The sequence below is a fragment of the Mandrillus leucophaeus genome, unplaced genomic scaffold (assembly GCF_000951045.1).
Source record: "Mandrillus leucophaeus isolate KB7577 unplaced genomic scaffold, Mleu.le_1.0 Scaffold116, whole genome shotgun sequence".
Taxonomy (NCBI): domain Eukaryota; kingdom Metazoa; phylum Chordata; class Mammalia; order Primates; family Cercopithecidae; genus Mandrillus; species Mandrillus leucophaeus.
The window spans coordinates 7587658-7612139 of record NW_012099876.1 but is presented as its reverse complement, the minus strand read 5'-3'; the positions used below and the strand labels follow the sequence as shown (position 1 = coordinate 7612139).

At 38.8% G+C, this 24482-nt stretch overlaps 1 protein-coding gene across 1 annotated transcript in view; it reads left to right on the top strand.

Moving 5' to 3' along the window:
• LOC105553056 (threonine aspartase 1-like) overlaps positions 1-24482 on the top strand; it is a 92726-nt gene that overhangs the window by 28785 nt on the left and 39459 nt on the right. Inside the window, exon 3 of the mRNA XM_011998984.1 lies at positions 17531-17641. Coding sequence (XP_011854374.1) covers positions 17531-17641 — 111 coding nt within the window. The remainder of the gene's footprint in view (positions 1-17530; positions 17642-24482) is intronic.

Genomic DNA, 24482 nt, shown 5'->3' with positions numbered 1-24482 from the left:
TGCCATGTTGCTGTGCTGCACCCATCAACTCGTCAGCACCCATCAACTCGTCATTTACATCAGGTATAACTCCCAATGCAATCCCTCCCCCCTCCCCCTCCCCATGATAGGCCCCGGTGTGTGATGTTAATGTCTTATATTTCTTAGTGCTTCAAACTAGATCTCTTTCAGACGTGTTATAGCAAGTTAGTGTGAGTTTATTTTCGTGCAAAAATTTTTGAAATCCATGCATAGTTGTTTCATAATGCATATTTTCTATGAATTTTTTGAAGACCCCCTGTATTAATTCTGGCAGAGACATTTTTACCAATACAAATGAAAGAAAGGAGCTAATAATTTTCAGTTACCCTTGCTGTCTTATTAGCCGTTTTGTCAGTGATAAATGATAAGATTTACTCTCCAAAAATGTTTTTAAAAACTTTAAAAGTTAGTGGCTCTCCTTTTTCCCTATTGTTTTTTTAAGAAGGCATTTATTGTTTGATCCTAAAGTTCCTTATTTTCATTTTATTTATTAGATACAGTAAAAGATTCTCTACAGCCCAAGGCTCCTAGACATGTGTAGAATGTAAAAATATGCAATTAAATCAAACAGGGCAGCTAAAATTCCACCACAAAGTGAAAAAAAGTTCAGGGCTTTATTTAGTAAAAAATGACAAGCTATAAAGTAGATCCTGCCCAGTACCCTAAGGTTAACAATTTGGAGCTCTGCTGAATTAGAATGATGGGGCTTCCAGGGATAAACAAGGCCTCCAGGGACTGGCACAAGGAAGGAATTCAGAGCCTCAGACCTGGGAAGGAATTTCACAGGAAGTGGGCTTGCCGTGCCCAGAATTCTCTGACAACTGTCCTTAGGGCACTGCACTTGATATTACGTAATGACAAGGGGACATATAAACAATCTGGTTGAAATGACAGGTCGAGGTCAGTAACCACTTGTACACATTTGACTGTGGTATGTGGGCCCCCGATGGGCAGCAGTAACTCACATGCTCTCTTCGGTACAGCACCTGGCTTCAGTCCTCAGTCACATTTCTTCTTGTCCCACTTCTCCTCTAAGCAGCATATGCTACGGCATATACTAAGCACTGTGGGGAGGGTTTAGCTCATTCAGCCATGCTAGGATACCTCCCTGGGCCAGGGGAAGGGAGGCCATCATCCAGGGGACATGGAGGTCTCTCCACACTCACCAAGGAACTCTCCCTGAAACTATCACAGACGTTTCCTAAGCAGTCTTCCTGCCTCTTCTCTTGACTAACTGCCCCCACCCCATCATTCTCCACAGAGCAACATGTTTCAATTCATTCTCTAAAGATTTTATTTCTGATGATATAAATCCACTGTCTTATCCCTTGATGGCTGTCTCCTCAACATCATCTCGGATCACTGTCTTACTCAGGACACTGATCTGCTTGGTTTCTTTTCCCTCAATTCCTAGGTTCCTTTACTTCTCAGGACTTGGCATGTGCTATTTCTTCATCTGGAACGTCCTTCTCTCCAACCTTCATCTTCCTCATCTTTTCCAATCTTCCTCCTTCCTTATCTTTTAGTCAAAATTGAAATACCACCTGCTCTGAAAGACCATGCAGTGGTGGGTTCCTCTTGGCCTATCAGCCTCCTTCGCAGCCCCTTGTTTGTTTCCTCCATGGGACTATTACTGTTGTAAATGATGTGTATGTGTATATTTGCTTGCTTGGCCATTTCCGCTATCAGAATGTAACCTTCCTGTGAGCTGGGACCATCTGTATCTTGTTTACTGATGTAATCCCATCATCCAGAATGGGGTTCAGTATGTAATGAATAGTACGTAATAACTCGCTAAAGAATAAATGAAGGAAAAGTAATCATGCTCTCCATGTACTCTTCTAGGTGATGAGTCACCTTTTTATGATCTCCCTCCCTTTCAGTTTAGGCTCTTAAATCCCAGTGTAAGTATGTGCCATTCCCAAGTGGGAAGAAAATGTTTACAATGTGAGTCTTCCTCCATGAAAACTCTAGGTCTAGCAGTGCTTGCTTGACTTTTCAAAACACCTAAAAATCATATTGGAATTTCATTAAAAAGTTAAGTCCCTGATTAATGTGAGCATTGTGTCATCACATGCTAAGGAGATCTTGAAGACAACACCACTCTCTTGAACATCTTGGCCACCAGTTGCTGTCTTTTATAGCAATTACCTCATCCATTCTTCTCTTTTGCCACAAGATCCCTCAGGTCTGTTTCTTACTCTGCTGTTCCCATTTCAGCGAGTTCGCCTGTCCTGCACCATCAGTTCCTTGCCATTCCTGTCTGATGTTTCCATTTTAGTCCGTTTGATTTTTCTTTTCATGTTGTTTCTCCTCCTCCATAGATCTCAGTGGTCTCTACGTTATGGTCACTTGGACTTCCAGACTTTGTTCCCGTCCCTTCTCTTCTTGGCTCCTTTCATTACTTATTAGTTCCTTGATTTGACAAAACAATTCCATGTCTAAACCCAGTTGGCTCTTTTCCCAGTGCTGCCTGTTAGGGACATCATCTTTCCACATGTCCTGGCCATGCAGCCTTCAGCCTTTCTCTAGATCCAGATCATGTAGTGGATACTAAGTGTCTGCCATATTCTGAGCACTCTTCTTTGTGACCTTTATCAAGGTTCACATTGTCCAAATAGTCAAGAGCTGTGACTGATTGATTACGTAGTGTTTGCTCAGCACCATGATTTTGGACCAAGTTCAACCCATCATCCGAGGGCAGATTTTCCTTTTCTCCATCCTGAGGCCTTTCCCTAATAAAGTGAGTATGCCCTTCTCAGATTCCAATAAATGAGAAGCTATTGGGCTTCTCATTTATTTACTTAACAAGTATTTGTTGATCACCTACTATGTGTCAGACACTGTTCTGGGTGATCAGTGGTGAACAGATAGTCTAGTTGCCTGTAGATTCTAGTGAGACATGTACATATTTATAGTATGTGTGGAATATGTATATATATGAATTTGTATATATAAAAATTTAAAATATATTACTATGTGCTGTTTTCTAGCTTTATGTAAGTAAATTGTGTCTGGCCAAGAGAGTTGTAAGTTTTTCAGGAACTTTTTTTTTTTTAATGTTTGTGTATCACACTGCCTGGGAGAGCATTGAGTACAGAGCAGGTATTTAGTATGTTCAGTGAGTTCACTAAGAATGGAATAGAGGCATACCTCATTTTATTATGCTTAGCAGATACTGCATTTTTCAAAACAAATTGAAAATTTATGACAACTCTGCATTGAACAAATCTATTGATGCCATTTTTCCAACAGTGTATGCTTACTTTGTATTTCTATGTCACATTTTGATAATTCTTACAATATCTCAAGCTTTTTTATTGTTACTGTATCTGTGATGATAGTCTTGTCATCAGTGATCTTTGATGTTACTATGGTAATTATTTTGGGGTGCCACAAACTGTGGTCATAAAATACTGTAAATCTAACTGTGTGTGATAAATGTGTGTATTCTGATTGCTCCACTAACCAGTTGTTCCCCTGTTTCTCTTGCTGTCCTTGGTCTCCTTATTCACTGAGACACAATAATATTGACATTAGGCCAATTAATGACTCTGCATGTTCAGGTGATTTGAAGAGTTGCAAATCTCTCACTTTAAGTCAAAAGCTAGAAATGATTAAGGTTAGTGAGGAAGGCATGTCAAAAGCTGAGATGGGTCAAAAGGTAAGCCTTCTACACCAGTTAGCCAAGTTGTGAATACAAAGGAAAAGTTCTTGAAGTAAATTAAAAAGTGCTACTCTAGTGAACACACAGATGATAAGGAAGTGAAACAGCTTGGTATGGGGATAGAGCATCTGACATAACACTCAGTGTTAAGGCATAACACTCCCTTAACCAAGATCCCAATCCAGAGCAAGATCCTAACTCTCTTTAATTCTGTTAGGGCTGAGAGAGGTGAGGAAGCTGCAGAAGAAAAGTTAGAATCTAGCAGAGATTGATTCATGAGGTGTAAGGAAAGAAGCTGCCTCCATAATATGAAAGTGCAAGGTGAAGCAACAAGTCCTGATGGAGAAGCTGCAACAGGTTATCCAGAAGTTCTAGTTAAGATCACTGAAGAAGGTGATTGCACTAAACAACAGATTTTCAAGGCAGACAAAATGGCCCTCTATTCGAAGATGATGCCATCTCAGACTTTCATAGCTGGCCAGGAGAAGTCAATGCTTTGGCTTCTGAGAACATGCTGACTCTCTTGTTAGAGACTAATGCAGCTGGTGATTTTCAGTTGAAGCCGGTGCTTATTTATCAGTCAAAAAATCCTAGGGCCCTTAAGAATCATACTAAATCTACTCTTCCTGTGCCTTATGAATGGGACAACAAAGTCTAGATGACGGCACATCTGTTTACACCACAGTTTATTGAATATTTTAACCCCACTGTTGAGATCTACTGCTAAGGAAAAAATACTCCTTTCAAAATAGTTTTGCTCTATGACGATGCACCTGGTCATGCAAGGGCTCTGATGGAGATGTACAAGGAGATTAATGTTTTCATGGCTGCTAACATAACATCCATACTGAAGCTCTTATTATTCAAGGAATACATTTTATAAGGCTATAGCTGCCATAGATAGTGATTCTTCTGATGAACGTGGGTTAAGTAAATTAAAAACCTTTTGAAAACCTTCTCCATCAGGACTTGTTGCTTTTGAAATCTGGGTCAAGTAAATTAAAAACCTTCTAGATGCCATTGGGAACATTTGTGATTCACGGGAAGAGGTCAAAATAACATTCACAAGAGTTTGGAAGAAGTATATTCTAACTTTCATGGATGACTTTGAGGAGTTTAAAACTTCATTGGTGGAAGTCACTGTAGATGTGGTAGAAATATCAAGAAACTAGAATTAGAATGGTGCCTGAAGATGTGACTGAATTGCTGCAGTTTTATGATAAAACTTTAACAGATGAGGAGTTGCTTCTGTGAATGAGCAAAGAAAGTGATTGCTTGAGATGGAATCTTCTCCTAGTGAAGAAGTTGTGAACGTTGTTGAAATAAGGAAAAGAATTAGGATATTGCATAACTTATTTGATAAAGCAACTTCAAGGTTTGAGAGGATTGACTTTAATTTGAAAGGTCTACTGTGAGTAAAATGCTATTAAACAGCATTGCATGCTACGAAGAAATCTTTCATGAAAGGAAGAGTCAATTGATGCTGCAAACTTCATTGGCATCTTATTTTTAAGGAATTGTTACAGCCACCTCAGTCTTCATGAGCCATCACTCTGATCCATCAGCAGCCTTCAACATCGAGGCAAGACCGCCCACCAGCAAAAGGATATGACTCATCTGAGTCTCATAATCATTAGTATTTTTTGCAATAAAGCATTTTTTAAATTATTTACTTTTTTTAGACATAGCACTGTTATACACTTAGTAGATTACAGTATAGTAGTGTAAACATAACTTGCATATGCACTGAGAAACCAAAAAACTTGTATGACTCACTTTATTGTGGTATGCCATTTATTGTGTTATTTGCTCTGTTGCGGTTGTTTGGAAATGAACCCTCAGTATCTTCAGGGTATGCCTTTATATAGAGAAGTACATTCAAGTGAGATGCAAAAACCTATATATCATTGCACTGATACATTGTACAACTGAATTATAGCTTTCTATGTAAATGTCCTCTTGCATTAATGGGTGACTCCCTATTATAGGGTTCAGGATACAGTGATTCACTGTATAGGGATATATGACAGTTTCATTTAAAGTTCACAATGTAAACATTGCAGTATTTCTAGACCTAGAGTTGTAAGTTCGGGTATAACAATATGCATTTATAATTATATAACTGTATAACCTCAGTGCAATCATCAAAGTGAAAAATATTGAAGTATCCAGAAACTTAATAGGAATCGGAATATCAGCAATCACCATTTTATCAAGCTTCCCACACAGCAGCTGTTCAAAGCCATTGTTGTTGCAATAAAATAGATTTATTTATTTACTTACTTAAAGACAAAGTTCATGAGAGCACATAAAGCTACATTTACATCGGAATTAAAACCGTGCTAGAAGGCTTCTATGTTATGTGCTTCTGCACAGTAAGTGGGATCTGACCATACAAAGTAAAAGTGAATAGAGTTGCTCTCATGGTAAAACTGGGTATGTAAGGAAATAACTCAGAGAAGGAAACACAATGAGCAACAACAACTAAATGTATAATGTTCTTTAAAGTCTGATGTCCTTTGAAGGTCTTCAGGCAGTGACTGGTGGAGACAGTCCCTTGTACCCCAGGTTGCTCACCTGCATTATTTGACCATATCAACTTTGTTTACCAAGTCCACATAAAAGATACCAGCATAGTCCTCCTGAAGCAAAAGGCATTGCTCAGGAGCACTGGTGCCTTTGGGCGATATGGTAGATACCATAAGATTGTTAGCACACATAGAATCTAGAATTTAATGAGCAAACACTCATTAAAAAAAAGTTTTAATGCTATACATGTTTTAAACACTGAATCAGTGAATTCTTCCATATACACATGATTAAATTGACCTAAAAATGTACCAGTCCTGGGTGTTTTTACCTCACTCAAAGACAACTTGCCATCTAACCCCTCTTAGAACTAAGGGTTTTTTTGTTGGTTTGTTTTGCGTTCTTTTTGTCCTGTTTTTTTTGGGAGTAGGCTGAGGGTTGCTGAGAATTATTTTCTTGGAGTATTATGGATGGTGATTATAGCCTGTGGCAAATAAAATAGATTAGCAGAGCAAGAACTGACCATGAAAAAAATGTTGCGTTTCCTACTGTGTACATCTCAGAAGACATTCTACAAAGATGCTTATTTGATCAAAGGCATAAGAGATCTTTTTAAATTATGTACAAGTCTACTTGCGCATTTTATTTTAGAGTACCATGCCACATTTCTTTGTGTGAGAATACATATGATCCCAGAATTTTGGAGTGACAAGGCTATAATTGACTCTGTCTTTAGGCTTTCCTGGGAAAAAATTATCAGGACATTCTGACCCTAAGGCAAAATCACAGTTAATTAAATTATGACCATATGAAAATTCTAATTAAAGCGAAGGCAAGAGTATTTGTCAAGCCAATGTTTAAGATAATGTGAAAAAATGACATGAAAGCAGCAAAGAATATTGTGAAAATAAAGCCACTTGAAATCAATATAGGAATAATTTCATCAATGGAACAGGTTAATCTAGGTATACCTGCAATTATGGGAATTTACTGTGTGATTAAAAATGTATTTCAAATCAATGGATAAGAGAGACCTTTTTCAAGAAATTTATGTTGGGCAATTGGCCGACCATTTAGGAATATAAGACAACAACAAGATCTTCACTGCAGTCTTTATACCAAAATTAAGTCCAGAAGAACTGAAGTTCTAAAATTAAAAATTGTAGTTGTGAAAGCTAATAGAAAACGTGGACAAGTTATTTTCGTAATTTTTTATTAGAGAAGACCTTTCTTGTAAAACTGCCAACACAGAAGCCTTAGAAGAAAGAGACTACATATTTTGATTACATAAGCATTAAAAACTTTTGTATTACAAAAAAGGTCGTAGATAAAATTAACAAATAGTATGACCAACTGGGGAAAAATATTTGCAGCACATAATAGCCAAGGACTTACTGCCTTAATAAGTAAAGAGTATAGCAAATTAGTAAGAAAAAAATACAAGTACCCAATAAAGATATGGATGAAGGAAATTTTCAGTTTGGGATTATGTTGATATGACAAATCCAGACAGAAGGGCTTAACAAAATGAGGGCTTTTATTTTCTCACATAAAATGTCTGAAAGCAATCCAGCATTTCAGCCTGGCACACAGGCTTCATAGTGCATTTGGGGCTTAGCCTCTCTCTGTTTGGCTATCTTTAGTAGGTGGCTTTATTCTTCATGAGAACAAGATAGCTGCTCCACTTTCAGACGCAAAGTCTGAAGCAGATAGCAGCAGCCAATAAAATTTGTGCTAGTTGAGTCTGCCCTGTAATAAGCTCTGCTAGAACACTTTGCCACTTAGCTAACCAGCCACAAAAGAGTTTGGGAAGCTAGGCACTTTTCTACCCCATACAAAATTGGGGATTGCCTTACTGTAAGGAAGAAAGGGAGAATGGATAATATGTAGGCAACCAGTTGTGTATGCCACAGATGTGAAAGCAACTCACAGATAAAGAAACACAAATGGCTTGTAAACATATAGGTAATTAATTTATTCATAAATAAATGCAAATCAACACAATAGTGTGATACTACTGTTTTTCATGTATCAGATTAGTAATAATCAAAAAGTTTGCTAATACCTAGTTTTTGTAAGGCTGGCATTTCCCCATCGGGAAAATAGGTACTCTCAAACACTGTTTCTTGTGGGTGTAAATATTTTTAGAGGAAAGTTTAGGAATCTGTAGCAAATAAATGAGTATGCTGATTGATTCATCAACTCTATGTTTAGAAATATATCCTATAGATATATTCATACACGTGTGAAAGGTAAATATGTCCAGATGTTCGCTGTGGCATCACTTGCAATGGCAAGAAACCAAAATTGGTAAAAATCTAAAGGTCCCTCAATAGAATACTAAATAAAGAAGTGATGGCATCTGTGTCCAAGAGCATATTCATTGTTGAAAAGTCTAAGCTAAATTTGTGTGTGCTGAGATGGAGGATCTCTGAGCTATATTGTTGAATTTAAAAAGTCAGATTGAGAAAAGTGTATAAAACATGGTCCTATTGAATGAAAAAATTTTTAAATGCCCAGATTACATGTGGATAATTTCAGAAAGGATATACAAAGAACTCCCTTTTTTCTGATTAAAACTTTTTATTTGTAACTTTATTGATAAGAAGAATTGTTTTTTTAGGGCTAAGTGGCAGTGAATATAGTGCATTGAAAATTGCCTTGGTGTGGCTTTTGTCTACAAGGAACTCTTGATGGTACCTACATCTATAGATAGGCCTTGGAGTGAAACATGCTTTCATTTTATATTATTTTGTGGGTTTTTTGTTATCATTTTGTTGTTATTTAAAACCTACAGTGGTGGTTTCGTAGTACATTTCTTAGAAGAACAGTAATTTATTGAAAATGTACTTTTTGTCATGGGATAGTCAAGATAGTTAACAACCATTAAGGATACCAACTGTTAACAATCAGCTGAATACCATCCAGCCCTCCTTTTCTTGATGTAAACTGACGAGCATACCTGGTCATTGGGCCTAGTATCTGTATTATATAAATTGTCTATGGAGATGTATTTCTTTACTACACTGGAAGCATTTTTGTCTCAAGCGTCCAATACCTATGTTGTTTGTTCTCTTACTTGCTGGAGTTTTTCTCGAAATTTTACTTTTATCAGAGAGGCCATCCTTGACCATCCTGATTAAACAACTGTCTCCCTCCATACCTGTCAAACAACTATGTCTCTCTTATCCTGCTTGATTTTCCCTTCTAGCATTGATTGTTTATTGATTGTCATATCATAGATGACTTGAGACCACCGATTTTGCCTTATTCAGTATTACACAGTGGTTGGCACAGAACTGATTCTTAAATATTGTGAAGTGAATTTTTATAAAATATGAAATATTTGTTGAATGAATGTTGTACTTCTCAAATTCATGGCTTCTACTCTTAGTATTAATGTGCAAATATGCATCTATAGCACCCCACCTACTCCCACAAAGGACAGTTTGCCTTCTGCCACTATCTGGCTTTATTTTGCCCTCTTCTGTTGTGTGATGCTCGTGGAGATGGAGGTCTAGCAGCTGGAAACAAGGGGAAGGAATGTGTTCACTACATTCTCCTGCATCTAGGGGTTGGCAGGGTAGTAGATTCTGAAGGCAAAGAACTACTTCTTACCTAAAAGTTAATCATGGAGAATGCTGGAACTAGGGCTAAAAGCCTAGGCCATTTGGCTTCCCCTCCACCGAGTCTTCAGTTTTGTGTCGGACATTCCCACTTGCTCCCTTGGTCAGCAGTTCTCCTGTCTCAACCCATTATTGTTGCTGGACGGTGGGTTTGTGGGATCCCAGGCCCCTCCACTTGCAGATGGAATGCTGGGATGGAACGTTCAGAAAAACAAGATGCCTTCTGATTCTTCTTAGACTGCTTTATGAATTTCAAAATATGTTGTTTTTTCTCCTCAACTGAATTATGTCCTTGAGGACAGAGACCCTGTGTTAAACTTCTTAAAAACAGCAAAAGAACTCTTGTCTCATTTCTAGTACAGTATTATGTACATATACGATTGATTAAATCAAGAAGCCGAGGATTTAATTGAGTTCTCAGTCTAGTTTGGTTTCTTACTCCTAATCTTTGTGGCAGAGTCAGTAAATTTATCCAAAGATTGACTATCTCTCCCATATGTATATGGTTTTATAGTTTTGATTATAGTTTAGAAGTTTGGAATTTTCTGTTCTGAAATAAGTTGACTCTTCCTATCTTTTAAATTTTGTTAGATAAGGGATTTCAGAATGGTTATTGGCCAAACTTAACTCAGTTTTCAATTCAACTCTCCTCTCCTCTCCTCTTTAAAAGTTAAGTTGGAGACCTTGAAATTCTGCTTATCACCAGAAAACGGCACACAGTGATGGTATCTGTAAGCTGAGCTGGAGGTGGATTCTAATGCCCAGCTCCCGCTTCTTCCTTGCGTTTCTGTAGGCTCATTTACCTCCATGCGCCTGAGGTTCTTTCTTTGTTTCCTTTGGCTTCTCTTTGTGAATGTAGTGAACATCATTCCACTGGGATTTTTGTAGGAGCAGCAAATGGTAGAATGCAGTTAACTTAATATATATCTTATAATAGGATGATGGAGACAATCTTGTAGACTTAAGTGCATCTTAAGAGAAAAAGTCCTTGATCTTCCAGGAAGTATAAACTGTTATCCTACTTTGATATTTAAATAGTATATTTATAATCTCTTGTTCTGGAGTCGGGGTATGTGTTTTCAGTAGGGAATATTCATTCCCCAGTTCTTTATTTTCTTGCTCACCTTACCTCCAAACTGTCTCTGTGTGTCAATATATTTATTTTTATCAATAGGTATGTAATTCCTCCAAGAGAGAATGGCATTCAAGTGATTTGGCACATAGGAATTAAAAAGAGCAAAGCAATGCACAGAAATGCATTGAAAGGACAGAAATTCTTTATTAAATGTAATGGGAAGGTGGAACACTAGCAGCTACCCTCTAGCTACAGAATGACTCTCTTGATAAATTCCCACGTGTTAAAGAGGAAGCTTTGTGTCAGGTTTTGCAAAAGGAGCTCTGATATTTTGGCCTGTCTGGTATCAGGTAATGCTGGTTGCGTTTGTGGGTAGAGATGAATCTCTAATACTGAAAATACTCCTAACACTATACCTGCACATCAGAGACTGTTAGTCCAGTGTGTAATTTTTCAGATGAAGGAAGAAAAGCATGGTTCAGAGAGATAAGGTGTCTTGTTCAAGAATACAGCACCAAATCTGGAACTCTGATTTCCTGGTTCCCTGGCTCTATGTTCTGTCCGTTTGTGTGTTGTGGACATCTGTGGATTTGTTTGCCTAATCCTAACTCCACTCCACTGGCCTTGTGGTTCTAGTTGATCATACCAGGGTTAACCCCTTTGGTTTTTTTCCTGTTAGATTTTATGAGCTGGCAAATTCCCCTTGCTGCTTTAGATTTTTCTATTTAGGAATCTGTTACTAGCAACCAAAATAATATGCATTCAAATTCTTGTTAACTTCTGTGTTTTAATATTCATCGTGGTCCTCCTCTCAAATTTCTTCAGCGTTTTCATCCTTAAAGATTATAGCACAAATACAATAAGTGGGTCTGTAATTTGTATATAGTCTGAATTTACAACCTAAGTGAATGTCCAGATTACATACATTTAATCACAGTGAGTGTGTCTCACCATCTGTAATTACAGTTTCATTCCATAGCAGTTACAGACTTAGGTATTTAGGGGATCTAGTTGAGATTATTATAGTGAATAAAGTTTGATCTTCTTTCTTACTTCTTTACTAATCCACTTGTTTTTTTACAGCTGCTTGCACATATGTTAATGGAATTTAGGATTGTCTTAGTTTATTAGTTTTTGTCCCCGTTTCCCTCTGTGGGTATAGAAAGTGCTTAGGCAGTGCCCCACATGTCACTCCATGTTAATTTTTCTTTCTTTCTTTCTTTTTCTTTACTAGTAAGAGGAATAAATAATGTTTCCTTTTATATAGACACTTTAACATTTTTAACTAGGGAAATTGATACCCTGTCACCACCACCATCTAGTCAGTTGAGCACTGGTTCCCGCTGTTGTAGAAGATTAACTAGGCTGGTATAGTAATACATCTTGTTCCACATGATAGTTTTTGAAAACCAGCAAAATGCTCAACGGTCCTTACCATGAATGTTACTGCTACCAAATGTTTAAATAGCATCTTAGAAACTATAAAAAGTTCATACATAAAAATTCAGTCCTCACAACAGCCTTCAAGAAAACTTGAAAAAGCTGAAGAGTGCAATTTAAAAAGTTATATCTTAATAACACATAGTTGCTATCACCAGACTAAAACAAGGTTTTCTGTCTGTGTTAGTGTTTTTCCGGCACCATGGTGATAATATAAAAATCTTAGTATTTTCCACAAAAAATATGGAATCTTGAAATGCGCTCTAACCGTACTTTCATTAAATAATTGGACGAGCTCATACCAAATGCAACGCTGATATAAGCTTGCGTAGTAGCCTGGGCCCCTGCTCGCTTTCAGAGTACTTGCGTAAAAGTGCCATTCTCTTCTTTTTTTTTTTTTTTTTCCTTAGACGGAGTCTTGCTCTGTTGCCTCACCCAGGCTGGAGTGCAGTGGCGCAATCTCGGCTCACTGCAACCTCCACCTCCCAGGTTCAAGCAGTTCTCTGCCTCAGCCTCCTGAGTAACTGGGATTACAGGTGCCCACCACCATGCCTGGCTAATTTTTGTATTTTTACAAATAGAGACAGGGTTTCACCATCTTGGCCAGGATGGTTTTGAACTCCTGACCTCGTGATCCACCCGCCTTGGCCTCTCAAAGTGCTGGGATCATTTTCTTCTTTCTTGCCATTCTCTTTGCCACACTACAGTGATGTAGGCAGGAGTGTGTGTGTGTGTGTGTGTGTGTGTGTGTGTGTGTATGTGTGTTGGAATTATTTTGATAATAACTAGGGGGCTTCAAAGGTGAATGAGATACCTTTACCCCAGAAAGTTCGGATCTGTATAAAAGGCACTGGAGCTGAAGAACACTCAGTTTATCAGGGGAAAGGGAGCCAGGAAGGACAGTTCACAACCAGGGGCCCGGGGGAAATCTTAGGGGAGTAGAGTATGGGAAGTACAAATGATGTGTAAAATAAACAGGGTGATAAGATTGGGAAGGATAAGAAAGGCTACGCCAGACTAAGGAATTTGGGCATCATTCTACAGGCAGTTGGGAGCTATTACAGGTTTTTCAGTTGTTTAATGATATGGCCTGGGATGCATATCTCTTTTTACAGTAAACTTTGAAGTCTCTGTTTCCCATGCCTCCAATGTCCCTTCCACGAACAACTCTATTAGTTCTACTTGCAGAGTATATCACAGACCCAACTTCTGTAGATAGCCCTCACTGTCAGAAGGCTCACCCAGGCCACTGTCACCTCTCAACTGGGCTGCCACAGCAGCTTAGTTAGTTGTTGCTTTTATGCTTGCCTTGCCATTACATTCTGCACAGCTAAGTAACTTTTACAAGTCCAAATAAATGTTATCACAGTCTGTGACCTGGCCCTGGCCTCTCTTAAACTCATATTCTATCCTTTCTTCCCCCTCCCTCCCTCACCTCAGAGTCTCTGCATTTGCTGGTCGATCTGCCTGGAATGGTCTTTCCTCAGATTATCACATGGTTAGCTCCTGACCAAAAGAGGCCTTCTTGCTCTTTGATGTAGACAAAGCTCAGCCCCACTGACACTCTCCATCATTTACCGGGTTCATTTTCTTTATAACACTTACTGCTATTGGGTGGATTTCCATATTGGTTTGTGAGTTTAATACTTGTCCCCCAAGCTACTCAACTAGATGTATACAGGGGCTTTGTTGACTTCTGTATCCCCAGTGCCTCGAAGAGTCCTGGCAGTTAGTACATTTTTATTAAATTAATTAATTTAGAGATTTGAATGACTAGAACAGAAGGCCAGATTAGAGCTGGTTGCAGGGTTTCTTGGACAATGAGAATACATTGAGGGTCTTGTCAGTGGGAATGAAGGGAGGGGGCAGGCCAAAATGAGGTCATAGGGAGAACTAACAGATTTGACATGGTGTGAAGTGTTGACTTGTTGGAGAAGGAAGAGGTAAAGGATTTTGAGCTTAGATGAGTTATTGGAGGCCAGGAGAAGTTTCTGGATTTGGTGGTAAAAGGAACAGTTGTAGAGGTGCCATGTTTGAGTACTGTTGGGATGGAGGTTTCCAGCACACAGTTGCATTTTGAGGTTTTTCAGAGATTTTTTTTGTTACGTGAGAGGCATTGCTACAAATGAAGCAAGGATCATGGCTCAGAAGATGCTGGGGGAAGCCATATTTCCTGCTCAACTATAGCTTGGCTGTAGCAAGTCATTGAACCTCTCTGAAGCTCAGGTTCTTCATCTGTAAATGATGATAAAAAATTGCATGGCAGGGTGGTTCTGAAAATTAAACTTCTCTCCCTCTTTTTTTTTTTTTTTTTTGCTTATCAGTATGAGAGTTTATATTTGTTTACTCTAGCGATTCACATCCTAGCTACATAGTATACTGTGATTCCATTTCATTTCTTGTACAAGTCTTATTATTTTTTTGGTACTAGTCTTCATCTCCAAACTTTCCTCAAAATCTGAAACATTTTCTCTCAGTAATTTCAAACCAACATGTATTGAGTCAGTTTATTTTTCCCTCCCCTTAGAATTACCTTTCCTGGCCTCCTCTGACCTCATGCTCCAATTCAGTTTGCTCTCTCAGCTTGCTGCATAGCTCTGTCATCTGGAATCCCATTATCTTCTCTTGTTTTGGATCCTCTGTATCCAGATCTTATTTTCTTCCTCATTATTTACCTCACTTCTTCATTCTGTCAAGGAACATTCATCCTGTAGCTTTCTGAGAAAGAATGCATGGGAGGTAATCTCTTTGAGACTTTGTAGAGCTTTATTCCGCTTTCATACTTTATTGACCTTTTGGCTGAATATAGAATTCTAGGTTGGAAATAATTTTTCCTCAGCATTTTGAAGAGAGTGCCTCATAATCTTTTAGCTTCAGGTATTGCTGTTGTTGAGAAATCTGATGCCATTGTAATACCCTTGCTTTCCATGTGATCTTTTCTTCCCATTTGAAAGTTTTTAGACCCTTCTTTCCTTCCTTAGTATCTTAATATTTCATAGGGATAAATCTTCATGGGGTGCCTTTTTCATGAGTTGTACTGGGAGGTTGATGGACCTTTTCAGTTTGAACACTCATCTAAAATTCTTGGAAATGTTTTTGAATTATTTCTTAGAAATTTTACTCCTTTTATTTTTTCTAGTCTCTCTAAAACTCCTGTTATTCACATATTGGATAGTTCTGGCCTAGTCTTGTGATTTTCTTATATTTTTCACTCATTTTTCATCTGTCTTTTTAATGTTTTTTGTTGTTGTTGTTTTGTTTTACTTTTCTTCTGCTCAGTACACTTGCCCAAATTTTCCCTGTGTAACTATTTTGTTTTTTTGGTCTCTGTCTTTCCTAAAACAGAGACCTAACTAAAACAACTAATAATCCTAGATTGTCTGTACTAGTTACATATCAACGGTTTGGTATTAACTATTTAATGGTTAAATGCCAAGCTGAACTAAAATCCTTTTGTGTATGAGTCATACTTGTCATCTTGAAGCCCTCACCCTAAGGCAAGGACATGTTTTCTTGCGGGCATCTCTCAAGTAGGTCTTTAGTCTTGAGTTGGCTGGGTTGCTGGAAAGGGACTATCTATCTAGTCTCTTCTTGGAGTATATCAGTTTGATTTCTTGCATCCTGGGAGCTGGTTATTTCACTATTTAGCATAAAGACATACCTCAGCTCCCTGTTTTCAGTGTGTAACCTCTTTCCTGCCCTGGGCTAACCCTGATGCTCCCAAGTCTCAACTCTGTCTGGTTCACCTTCTCTAGAGAGTAAATATCCTGGCTTCTTCAGGGTTAGGGAGGAGTCACTTCCTTTTTGGAAAGGAACTGCAGTTCTGATCTCCTGTTCTAGATTAGGAGTTGGCAAAGTTTTTCTGTGAAAGAGCTAGAGAATAAAGATTATGGGCTTTGCAGCCTGTATCACGGTCTGTGTGGCATGTTGGTCCTCCTTCTCTTCCTCTTCCTCCTTTTTTTTTCTCTTTTAAACAACCCTTTAAAAACTAAAAACAAAACAAAATGATGGCATTCTTAGCAGGACAACCTCTGATCTAGAGGATTCTTTTGGACACTGTCAACTTACCATCTTTTATCATCTCTACCTCATACCCCTGCCTTCAGAGGAACTTGAAGCCTCCAATTTCTGAACCTTTTTGCATTTTATGGCAAAACTGGTTTGGTTTCCTGTGGGTATCCTCCACTCCAATTTTCCCCTGCCTCATGAAAACTTAGATTTCAGCTTTCGTGGGTTTGCTAGGTGAGCAACCACTTATCTGTCTTCTTACCATTTTCCAAAAGGTCAGTTTTTTCCTTGTCTGCCTCTTTCTCTGCCCTTATTGGGCTATGGCTTTTTTCTTCCTTTCCCATCAGGTCAGTAGGATTTGGGGAGGGAGGGAGAAAAATACGTGTATTTAATATAGTAAGTTTAACCAGAAGCTCCCACCAAATCCAATTTGGTTGGGTTTGATTTTTTACTACTCTCTTTGATAGTTCTTGGGTTAATTTTGCATTTGTTCTCCATGTGCTCACTTGCTATGCCAGATGTTTGAAGAAGATGTCCTTGGGGAAGAAAAATGAGGGGTTTTAAAATATAATGTTCTTGAAATGCTCACAGTGGTTCAGTGTGTGAGATCCCAAAGAGGCCCAACTCTTTCTAACCACCAGACTCTCATCATAGAAATGCAGTTTCACCCTTATTTGTGTGAACCATCAGAAGCATTTAAAAATGTTTATAATAAAGTTTGTGGCTTATTGTTTCAAATTGCATTTAAGGTAGTAAACTGAAGCTTTTGGTGGTGTGTCCCTGACAGCAGGGAGAGCCTGTGGTAAGTGATCCCTAAGAGCTGATCAAAGAGAGTTGTTGAGCATTTTTTCCTGTATTTGGGTTTTGGTCCTTTAATCTGGTAGCGTTTCCAGTTCCATTCTGAATACAGTAATGCACATTCCCTCCCCCACTTACATCTTCCTGACAGCATGTGGCATTTTCTTTGCCAAATGGCCCCTGTTCAGGCATAAACCTGCCTTTGCCATCAAGTGTATAATGAGGTATGAACAATGGTGGTTGTCAGAAAATGGGCATCTTTCAAGATCTTATTCATGCCACATTTTTGTTCTAATAATCAAGTGAAAATTGAAAATTAAAAAAGTAAAATTCACTGAAAAATGACTACTAGTCCTTTCTGCCTAGGTTCACCTTTCCTCGCCAGTGAAGATGGCGTGCTAGGCGGAGTGATTGTTCTCCGTTCGTGCAGATGTTCTGCCGAGCCTGACTCCTCCCAAAATAAGCAGACACTTCTAGGTAAGTGAGACATGTGCATTGTGTGCGTCTTTCTCTTTTGTTTTATTTTTTCAAGAAAAAATGAAAATATGTATACCCTTAAGTCAATAATTTTAAACTGCAGGAGGGTCGGCATGCTTTATTGCTGTCTGAACCTCCCTGTTCTGCGATCGTTTTCCATAGGTAAGCATGTAAAAGATGAATGTTCATTTTTAAGTACACACTTAGAGAATATATTTCAAATAAGCTTAGAACCAAGGACCTTTACTAAAGTCCAGTATTAACAACATTGGACCACGTATTCATGCCCTGTCTTATTCTGCAAAGCACTTGAGGTGACCCCATAACAAGGCACACAGTAATAGAGAGAGAAGCTTCTTCCTGTTCCCATTCCCCAAAAGGAATGAGAAGCGAGTGAAGAGCTACTGGCCTAGAGGTCAGTCCTGGCTCTGTGGCTCGTTAGCCATGACACCTTCGTGCTTCAGTCTTGCTGTTCCATGCCATTTCCTCATCTGTAAAACAAGGACGTCTGCCCTGCCCTCCTCATAAAGCTGTGCTGAGAGAGGGTCAAATGAGTGTTTTTGCAGATTTGCAGATGTCCATCCAGATGTGTGGTTTTGTTTCCAGCCAAGCACCAGTGGGATGAAACCCAGCCCACCCTCTGTTTGTGAAGGCACAGAGTTGTGGGGCGGCCGCTGACCACAGGGTTGCCTTTTTCTAATCCATCTCTCCAGAGGGGACACATTAAGAAAATCTGCATAAAGGTGACACATACACTAGCAGGGGCACCATATGTTATTTTTTTTAAGTTAACTTTTTAACGGAAGCATACGTACATTTTTAGAAAAGTGTACAAATCATAACTGCAACTGCTTGATGAATTATCACAAAGTGAACCCACCCCCCTGTAACCAGCACCCAGATTTAAAAAAAAAATAGAACTTTACCACAACCCCAGAAGTCCCCTTTTGACCCCTTCTGATCTCTACCCCCTCCAAAGTTAAACAGTATGCTGACTTGTAACACCATGGTTAGTTTTGCCTGGTTTTATTTATTATGTCAATAGAATCAGGAGTATGTATCACTTGTGTCTAGTCTTCAGTCAGTATTTAAGCTTGTTAGATTCATCCATGTTACATGCAGTAGGAGTTTGTACATTTTCATTGCAATAGCTCAGTGTACTAGTCCATTCTTGTGTTTTTTGTTGCTTTTGTTTTTTTTAATACAAGCACTATAGGTCATCCACGGGAGTTGTGGTAGTTTAACCCTTCCTGTAAATTTCCTTACAGAAAGCGTGAGTGGTGCCTGATGTATATTGTGTGATTGTTGTCAATTGCTATAGTACACGTCCCTTCGTAGTTTATGAAGTAGAAGACTGAGTGTTTTTTATGGGTATAAAAATACTTTTTCTATAGAAGCCCAAAACATTTTCATAAAATCTCTTTGTTCATTCCTCAGAGAAAAAGTACACTTTATATAAAAGGCCTTTTTCTCCACCTGGACGCTAACCACCAGCTGTATATATGTATATATATTTTTTTTTTTGCCATAGTCTTTCCTTCTACCCTCTGTACGTAGTACCTAGGTTACTCCAAGGAGATGTGCTTTTTAACAGTCATGTTTTGTTAAAACAAGACAAATACTAGTTTTATTCTTTGGTATCTTAATCATTGTTGAATCCTTTGAATGTTCTTCCAGTTAGATAGTTAAACCCAACCTGGTTTGTTTTAAACATATGCGGAGGATGGACATGGGGTTTCCATAAAACCTTTACAGGGACATGGATGAAGTTAGAAACCATCATTCTCAGCAAACTTAACACAGGAACAGAAAACCAAACACCCATAACTGGGAGTTGAACAGTGAGAACACGTGGACACAGGGAAGGGAACATCACACAGTGGAGCCTGTCAGGGGCTAGGAGGCTAGGGGAGGGATAGCATTAGGAGAAATACTTAATGTAGATGACAGATGGATGGGTGCAGCAAGCCCTCCATGGCACGTGTATACCTATGTAACAAACCTGCACATTCTGCACATGTATCCCGGAACTTAAAGTATAATAAAACAGACAAACAAAAAACCTCAGAAGAATAACCCTTAGTGTTTGGGCAGCGGTGGGTTGCGGGGGGCATTAAAATTGTTTCATCGATTATTCCTAAAAAGAGTATCACAGTACTCTACTGAGCCTGGACTCTTACCTATTTGTGTTAACCCTGAAAACGGTAATGTCTTTTTGGTTGGCTTTTCATTTTTGGTGGTACAAAAATGCATATTTAAGGATAAGCCATAGTATTTTAGCTCACGTTATATAGTTTTTATTACCAATGTAGTGATTTATAAACTCTTTATTTCAAGAGGAAGCATTAAGTGTGAAGTGCCAATTTATGAAATAAGTGAAACCTTGCCGTTTGTTAACTGGAGGTGTTGATGCTTGTGAAGCTTATCTACTAAAACCTGGCGAACATAGGCTAATGTCAACTTACAGATGCTACCAATTGTGTGAACTTTCTATAACAGGTATGAATGTTAAGTATGTGGTAAGAAAATAAATTCAAATGGTATAGAAGTAGGAAACAAAGTAAATTCAAACAGTATAGAAGGACAGGAATCAAAGATGTGAAAGTCACCTTTTATACTCCATTTCCAGAGCCATCAGTCAGTCTTTGGTTCTGGTTATTCTCATGGGAAACACCCTCACTCTATAGAATGTGCTCACACATCTATTTCTTGATTAGTCAGTAACTTGTGACCCCTTTCTGTGAAAAAATTAAAAACCCAGCCCCCACCATATCCCACTTCTCTTCCTTCCTGATTTTTGTTGGAATTCTACTCTAACTTGAAATAATATTTTAAAAATTATTGCACTTCAACACACTATTTCTTGATCCATTAACGTTATATAATGTCTATCAAACATTCCTCACCACTTCAACTATGTAAGTTGAGGAAAGTTCATGCACTGTTTTCTGTTAGTCTGTTTTCATGCACTGTTAGTCTGTTTTCTGTTGCTTATGACAGAATACCTAAAACTAACAGAATACCTGAGTGATTTGTAAAGAAAATTAATTTATTTCTTACAGTCATGGAGGCTGAGAAGTCCAAGGTCAGGGGGCTGCATGTGATGAGGGCCTTCTTGCTGGCGGGGACTCTCTGTAGAGTCCATAGGGGCACAGGACATCACATGGTGAGGCGGCTGAGTGTGCTAACTCAGGTCTCTCTTCCTCTTCCTATAAAGCCACCAGTTCCAGTCCCATGATAACCCATTAATCTGTGAAGGTATTAATCCATTCATGAGGGCACAGTCCTCATGACCTAATCACCTTTTCAGGGTCCCACATCTTAATACTGCCATATTGGGGAATAGGTTTCAACATGGATTTTGGAAGAAACAAACATTCAGACCCTATAGCACTTGCTTTTCTCCTTTTCTCTTCCTCCTTCACTCTCCTACCTCACCTCAATCTCTGTCAACAATACCATTGTTGTTATGATTATTAACATGTGCCTTCTTATATCTATGCTTATCTCTGCAGTTTGATCAGGGGTTGACTCTAAATAGTGTCAGTGACCAGCATTGACAGCATCAGGATTATAGTATAAATAGTGCTCACTGCATACCCTAGAAGCAGAAGATCGGACATGTAGAAATCAGGGTTTGTCATAAACCTCTGCCTGTAAAAGGAGACTGTTTCAGTCATTGAGATCAAGTGGATTCTCCTTTCTATCAATTGCTCCAAATTAGCTATAAATTAATTTGCTTCATGTTTGGACCATGACTTCCATTTATTGCTTTTTCACTGTCATAAGAGTATAACTATAAACTCCTGGCTCCTGGATGCTCAGTAATTTCCAGTAACAAGAAAGCTCAGAAGTCTTTCTTTTCTACACATCCAAATAAAACAAAACAATTTCCAAAATTAAAAAAAAAAAACTTAACTGCTGTATATTGTTAATCACTTTTTTGGTCCCAAGAATAATATAATCACACAATCTCCTACTGTAGCCTTTTCTGTGTCCACTTTCTTTTCTGAAAATCATAAATATTTTTCTCATTACATCACACAAGCAGTTTCAGTCAAACCTCATTGCTGCTTGATGGAGTTTCCTGGAAGCCGTTAGGTAGACTCTCCTCTTGACAAATACATTAGTTATCAGAGCTCCAGTGGGCTGTTTCCAAGGTGATATGACTCAAGTAATGGACACCTATGAGGTTTGCCCTTTGTCTACTGATTCATGAATAGAATTGGAGAATCTCAGATATGAAGGAACTTTCAAAGTCCACTTGTGTGACCTTGTTACAGGTGCTTTGTCCATAGTTTGTTGAATACTCCTCCCTTCAAGAGGTGGAGCTCAATTCCCCTGCCCTTGACTGTGAGCCAAACACTGCAGACTCGCTTCCAACCAGTAAATTTATGGCAGAAGTGACAGTGTCCGATTTCTGAGACTAGGTCAGAAAGGCATTGTGGCTTCCTCCTTGGGCTCTCTGTTGAATCACTCCCTCTCAGTGAGACCAACTGCCATGTCATGAGAACACTCAAGCAGCTGTGTTTTAGAGAAGCCCACTTCGCAAAAAACTGCGACCTCCTCCCAACAGCTGCTTCTGAGGAACCAGGGCTTCCTGCCAACAGCCTCAGAGATCTGAGTGAGCCTTCAGATGACGGCAGTCCATGGCAGCATCTTGACTGAAATCTCATTGGAGACCCTTTGAAAGAACCACCCAATGAAGCCACTGCAGAATTTCTGACCCACAGAAACTGTGAGATAATAAGTGTTTGCTGTCTTAAACCACCACATTTTGAGAGAATTTATTATGTAGCAGTAGATAACTAATAAGCCTTTTAAGCCTTCCGCCTAATGAGCTGCGATGACAAATCAAGGTGCTCTGTTGCCATCTTTAGGCAGCTTTTGGATTTTTGTTTTCATCAGTAGATCCTGATTCTCTTTTTGTGTACCCTCTAGGACAAATATGATGCGTGTCCTCTTCAATGCAGTCTCTAATCAAGTTTCCCTCACCTCCAGCCTTTCCTTCTCTATTTGTCCCCTCAGTCCCATCTCCGTTATTGCTCCCAGAGTTCTTTCTATATAACAACTGTGCAGCTGGCCCAGAGAACATAGCCATAGGTCCCAAACCAGGGGCAGGAGAGAAGACTTCCCCAAAGAAGAAAGGGCAAAAATGAGAACTTGACCTACAGAGCCACACCAATCCCAAGATCAGAAGGACACTGTTCAACCCGACAGTGACATAAATATATGTAATTAGTTTACTGTATGTCTAAGCTAAATGTTGAATCTTCTTATGTATGCTAAAATAAAACAAACATTGTATCTCTTACTGTTACTTCCATGTTCCCTACTTTTAATTTTTCAGCAGGCAACACACACGCATACTCACATGCATACACACACACTCCCCCGCCACACACAGACGCACACACACCCTCTGCTGGTGAATTTCCTGTAGCACAGATGGGAGCTACCTAACTTGATGGGAAATGACATCCCCTGATCTGACCTCAGAATATGCTTTCAGTGTTATTTCTAACTCGTCCTTTAAAAAAAATTGACAAATAATTGTATATGTCCATGGAGTTCAACTAGTTTTTCTTTTCCTTCGTTCATTCTCAATATCTTAACTCTGGCCACTCCAAATCACTTGGTCTTCCAAAGAATTATTTTTGCTTTTTCCCCCAATAACTTGCATATGCTCTTGCTGTGTTAAGCTCTGGGCCAATAAAAGTCTTTAAAACCCTGATCAAATGTGAATCTTCGAATCCTCTGGAAGTCCTCCCCCCAGGTAATTTGCTCCTTCCTTGTGCTCTGTTAGCACCATGCAGTTGACATTCCCTCTAATAATGACTGTGACACATCCTAGCCCCTTCTCGTAGACCAGCACTTCTTAATCTTTTTTTCCGAACTCAGTTATTTGAGAGGAATAAATTACAGGTCTTTGAGCTCCAGTGACACACACAGGGGTTATAGAGGTTTGAAATATCTTCCCAGGCACTGGAAAATTCCATTGCTTCTAAGAATCATAACACCAGATTGTGAGCTATTCAAGGGCAGAAGCCACGTCATATTGAACTTAATAGGCTCCCAATAATTATTGGATGGATGAATTAGGTGCCAAATGGAGTTTCTTTATTGATTATTTAGCAGAAACTTTAAAAGAAGTTGACTCTTCTTCTAGAAAAATGAAATATAACAGAGTATATCCTCATGTTCATAAAAAACAAACAATATTGGTTGGAAATGTTGGATAATGAGGAGCATCCAAGAACTAGATGATTTTGAGGCAGTTTAAAGGGATCACAGAGGAAAGTCTCCACAAATAGCCTTGTAAAAAGGACAATTAGGATGTGAACATGTTTGCAACACCCATCCTGCGACCTCCTACCTCCAGATCATGAGTTGCTGACAAAGCCCAGCCTACAAATCGCTGATTTAACGCAAAGCAAATGCTTGTCCCTGGAATGAAACAGCTGAAAAGAATTAATTTTCTCTCTGCTTTTAGAGAAAAAATAAGCCAATATATTTTTACCTGCTGAAGTACAATTACATGTGCTTTCCAGGCCTCTACAGAAGTGCTTTATTGAGGCTGCCGTATATAGTATGGTTAATAAATGGATAAACAAAGGCATATCAAATCAAGTCTTCTGGTGAAAAAATGAGTTCTTTACCATTTTAAGCTTGTAATTAGATACAGGTAATTAGAATATATGCAAATATATAGCATAAACAGCCAATCTTAGTATATGGGTTAATTTCCTATTTTGCACCTTGTACCAAAACATGTGTTGTTGGGAGCCTGGTAAACCCTATGAAGTTCAGGGGTGTCTGCCAGGGAGTGGTCAGTAGGAAG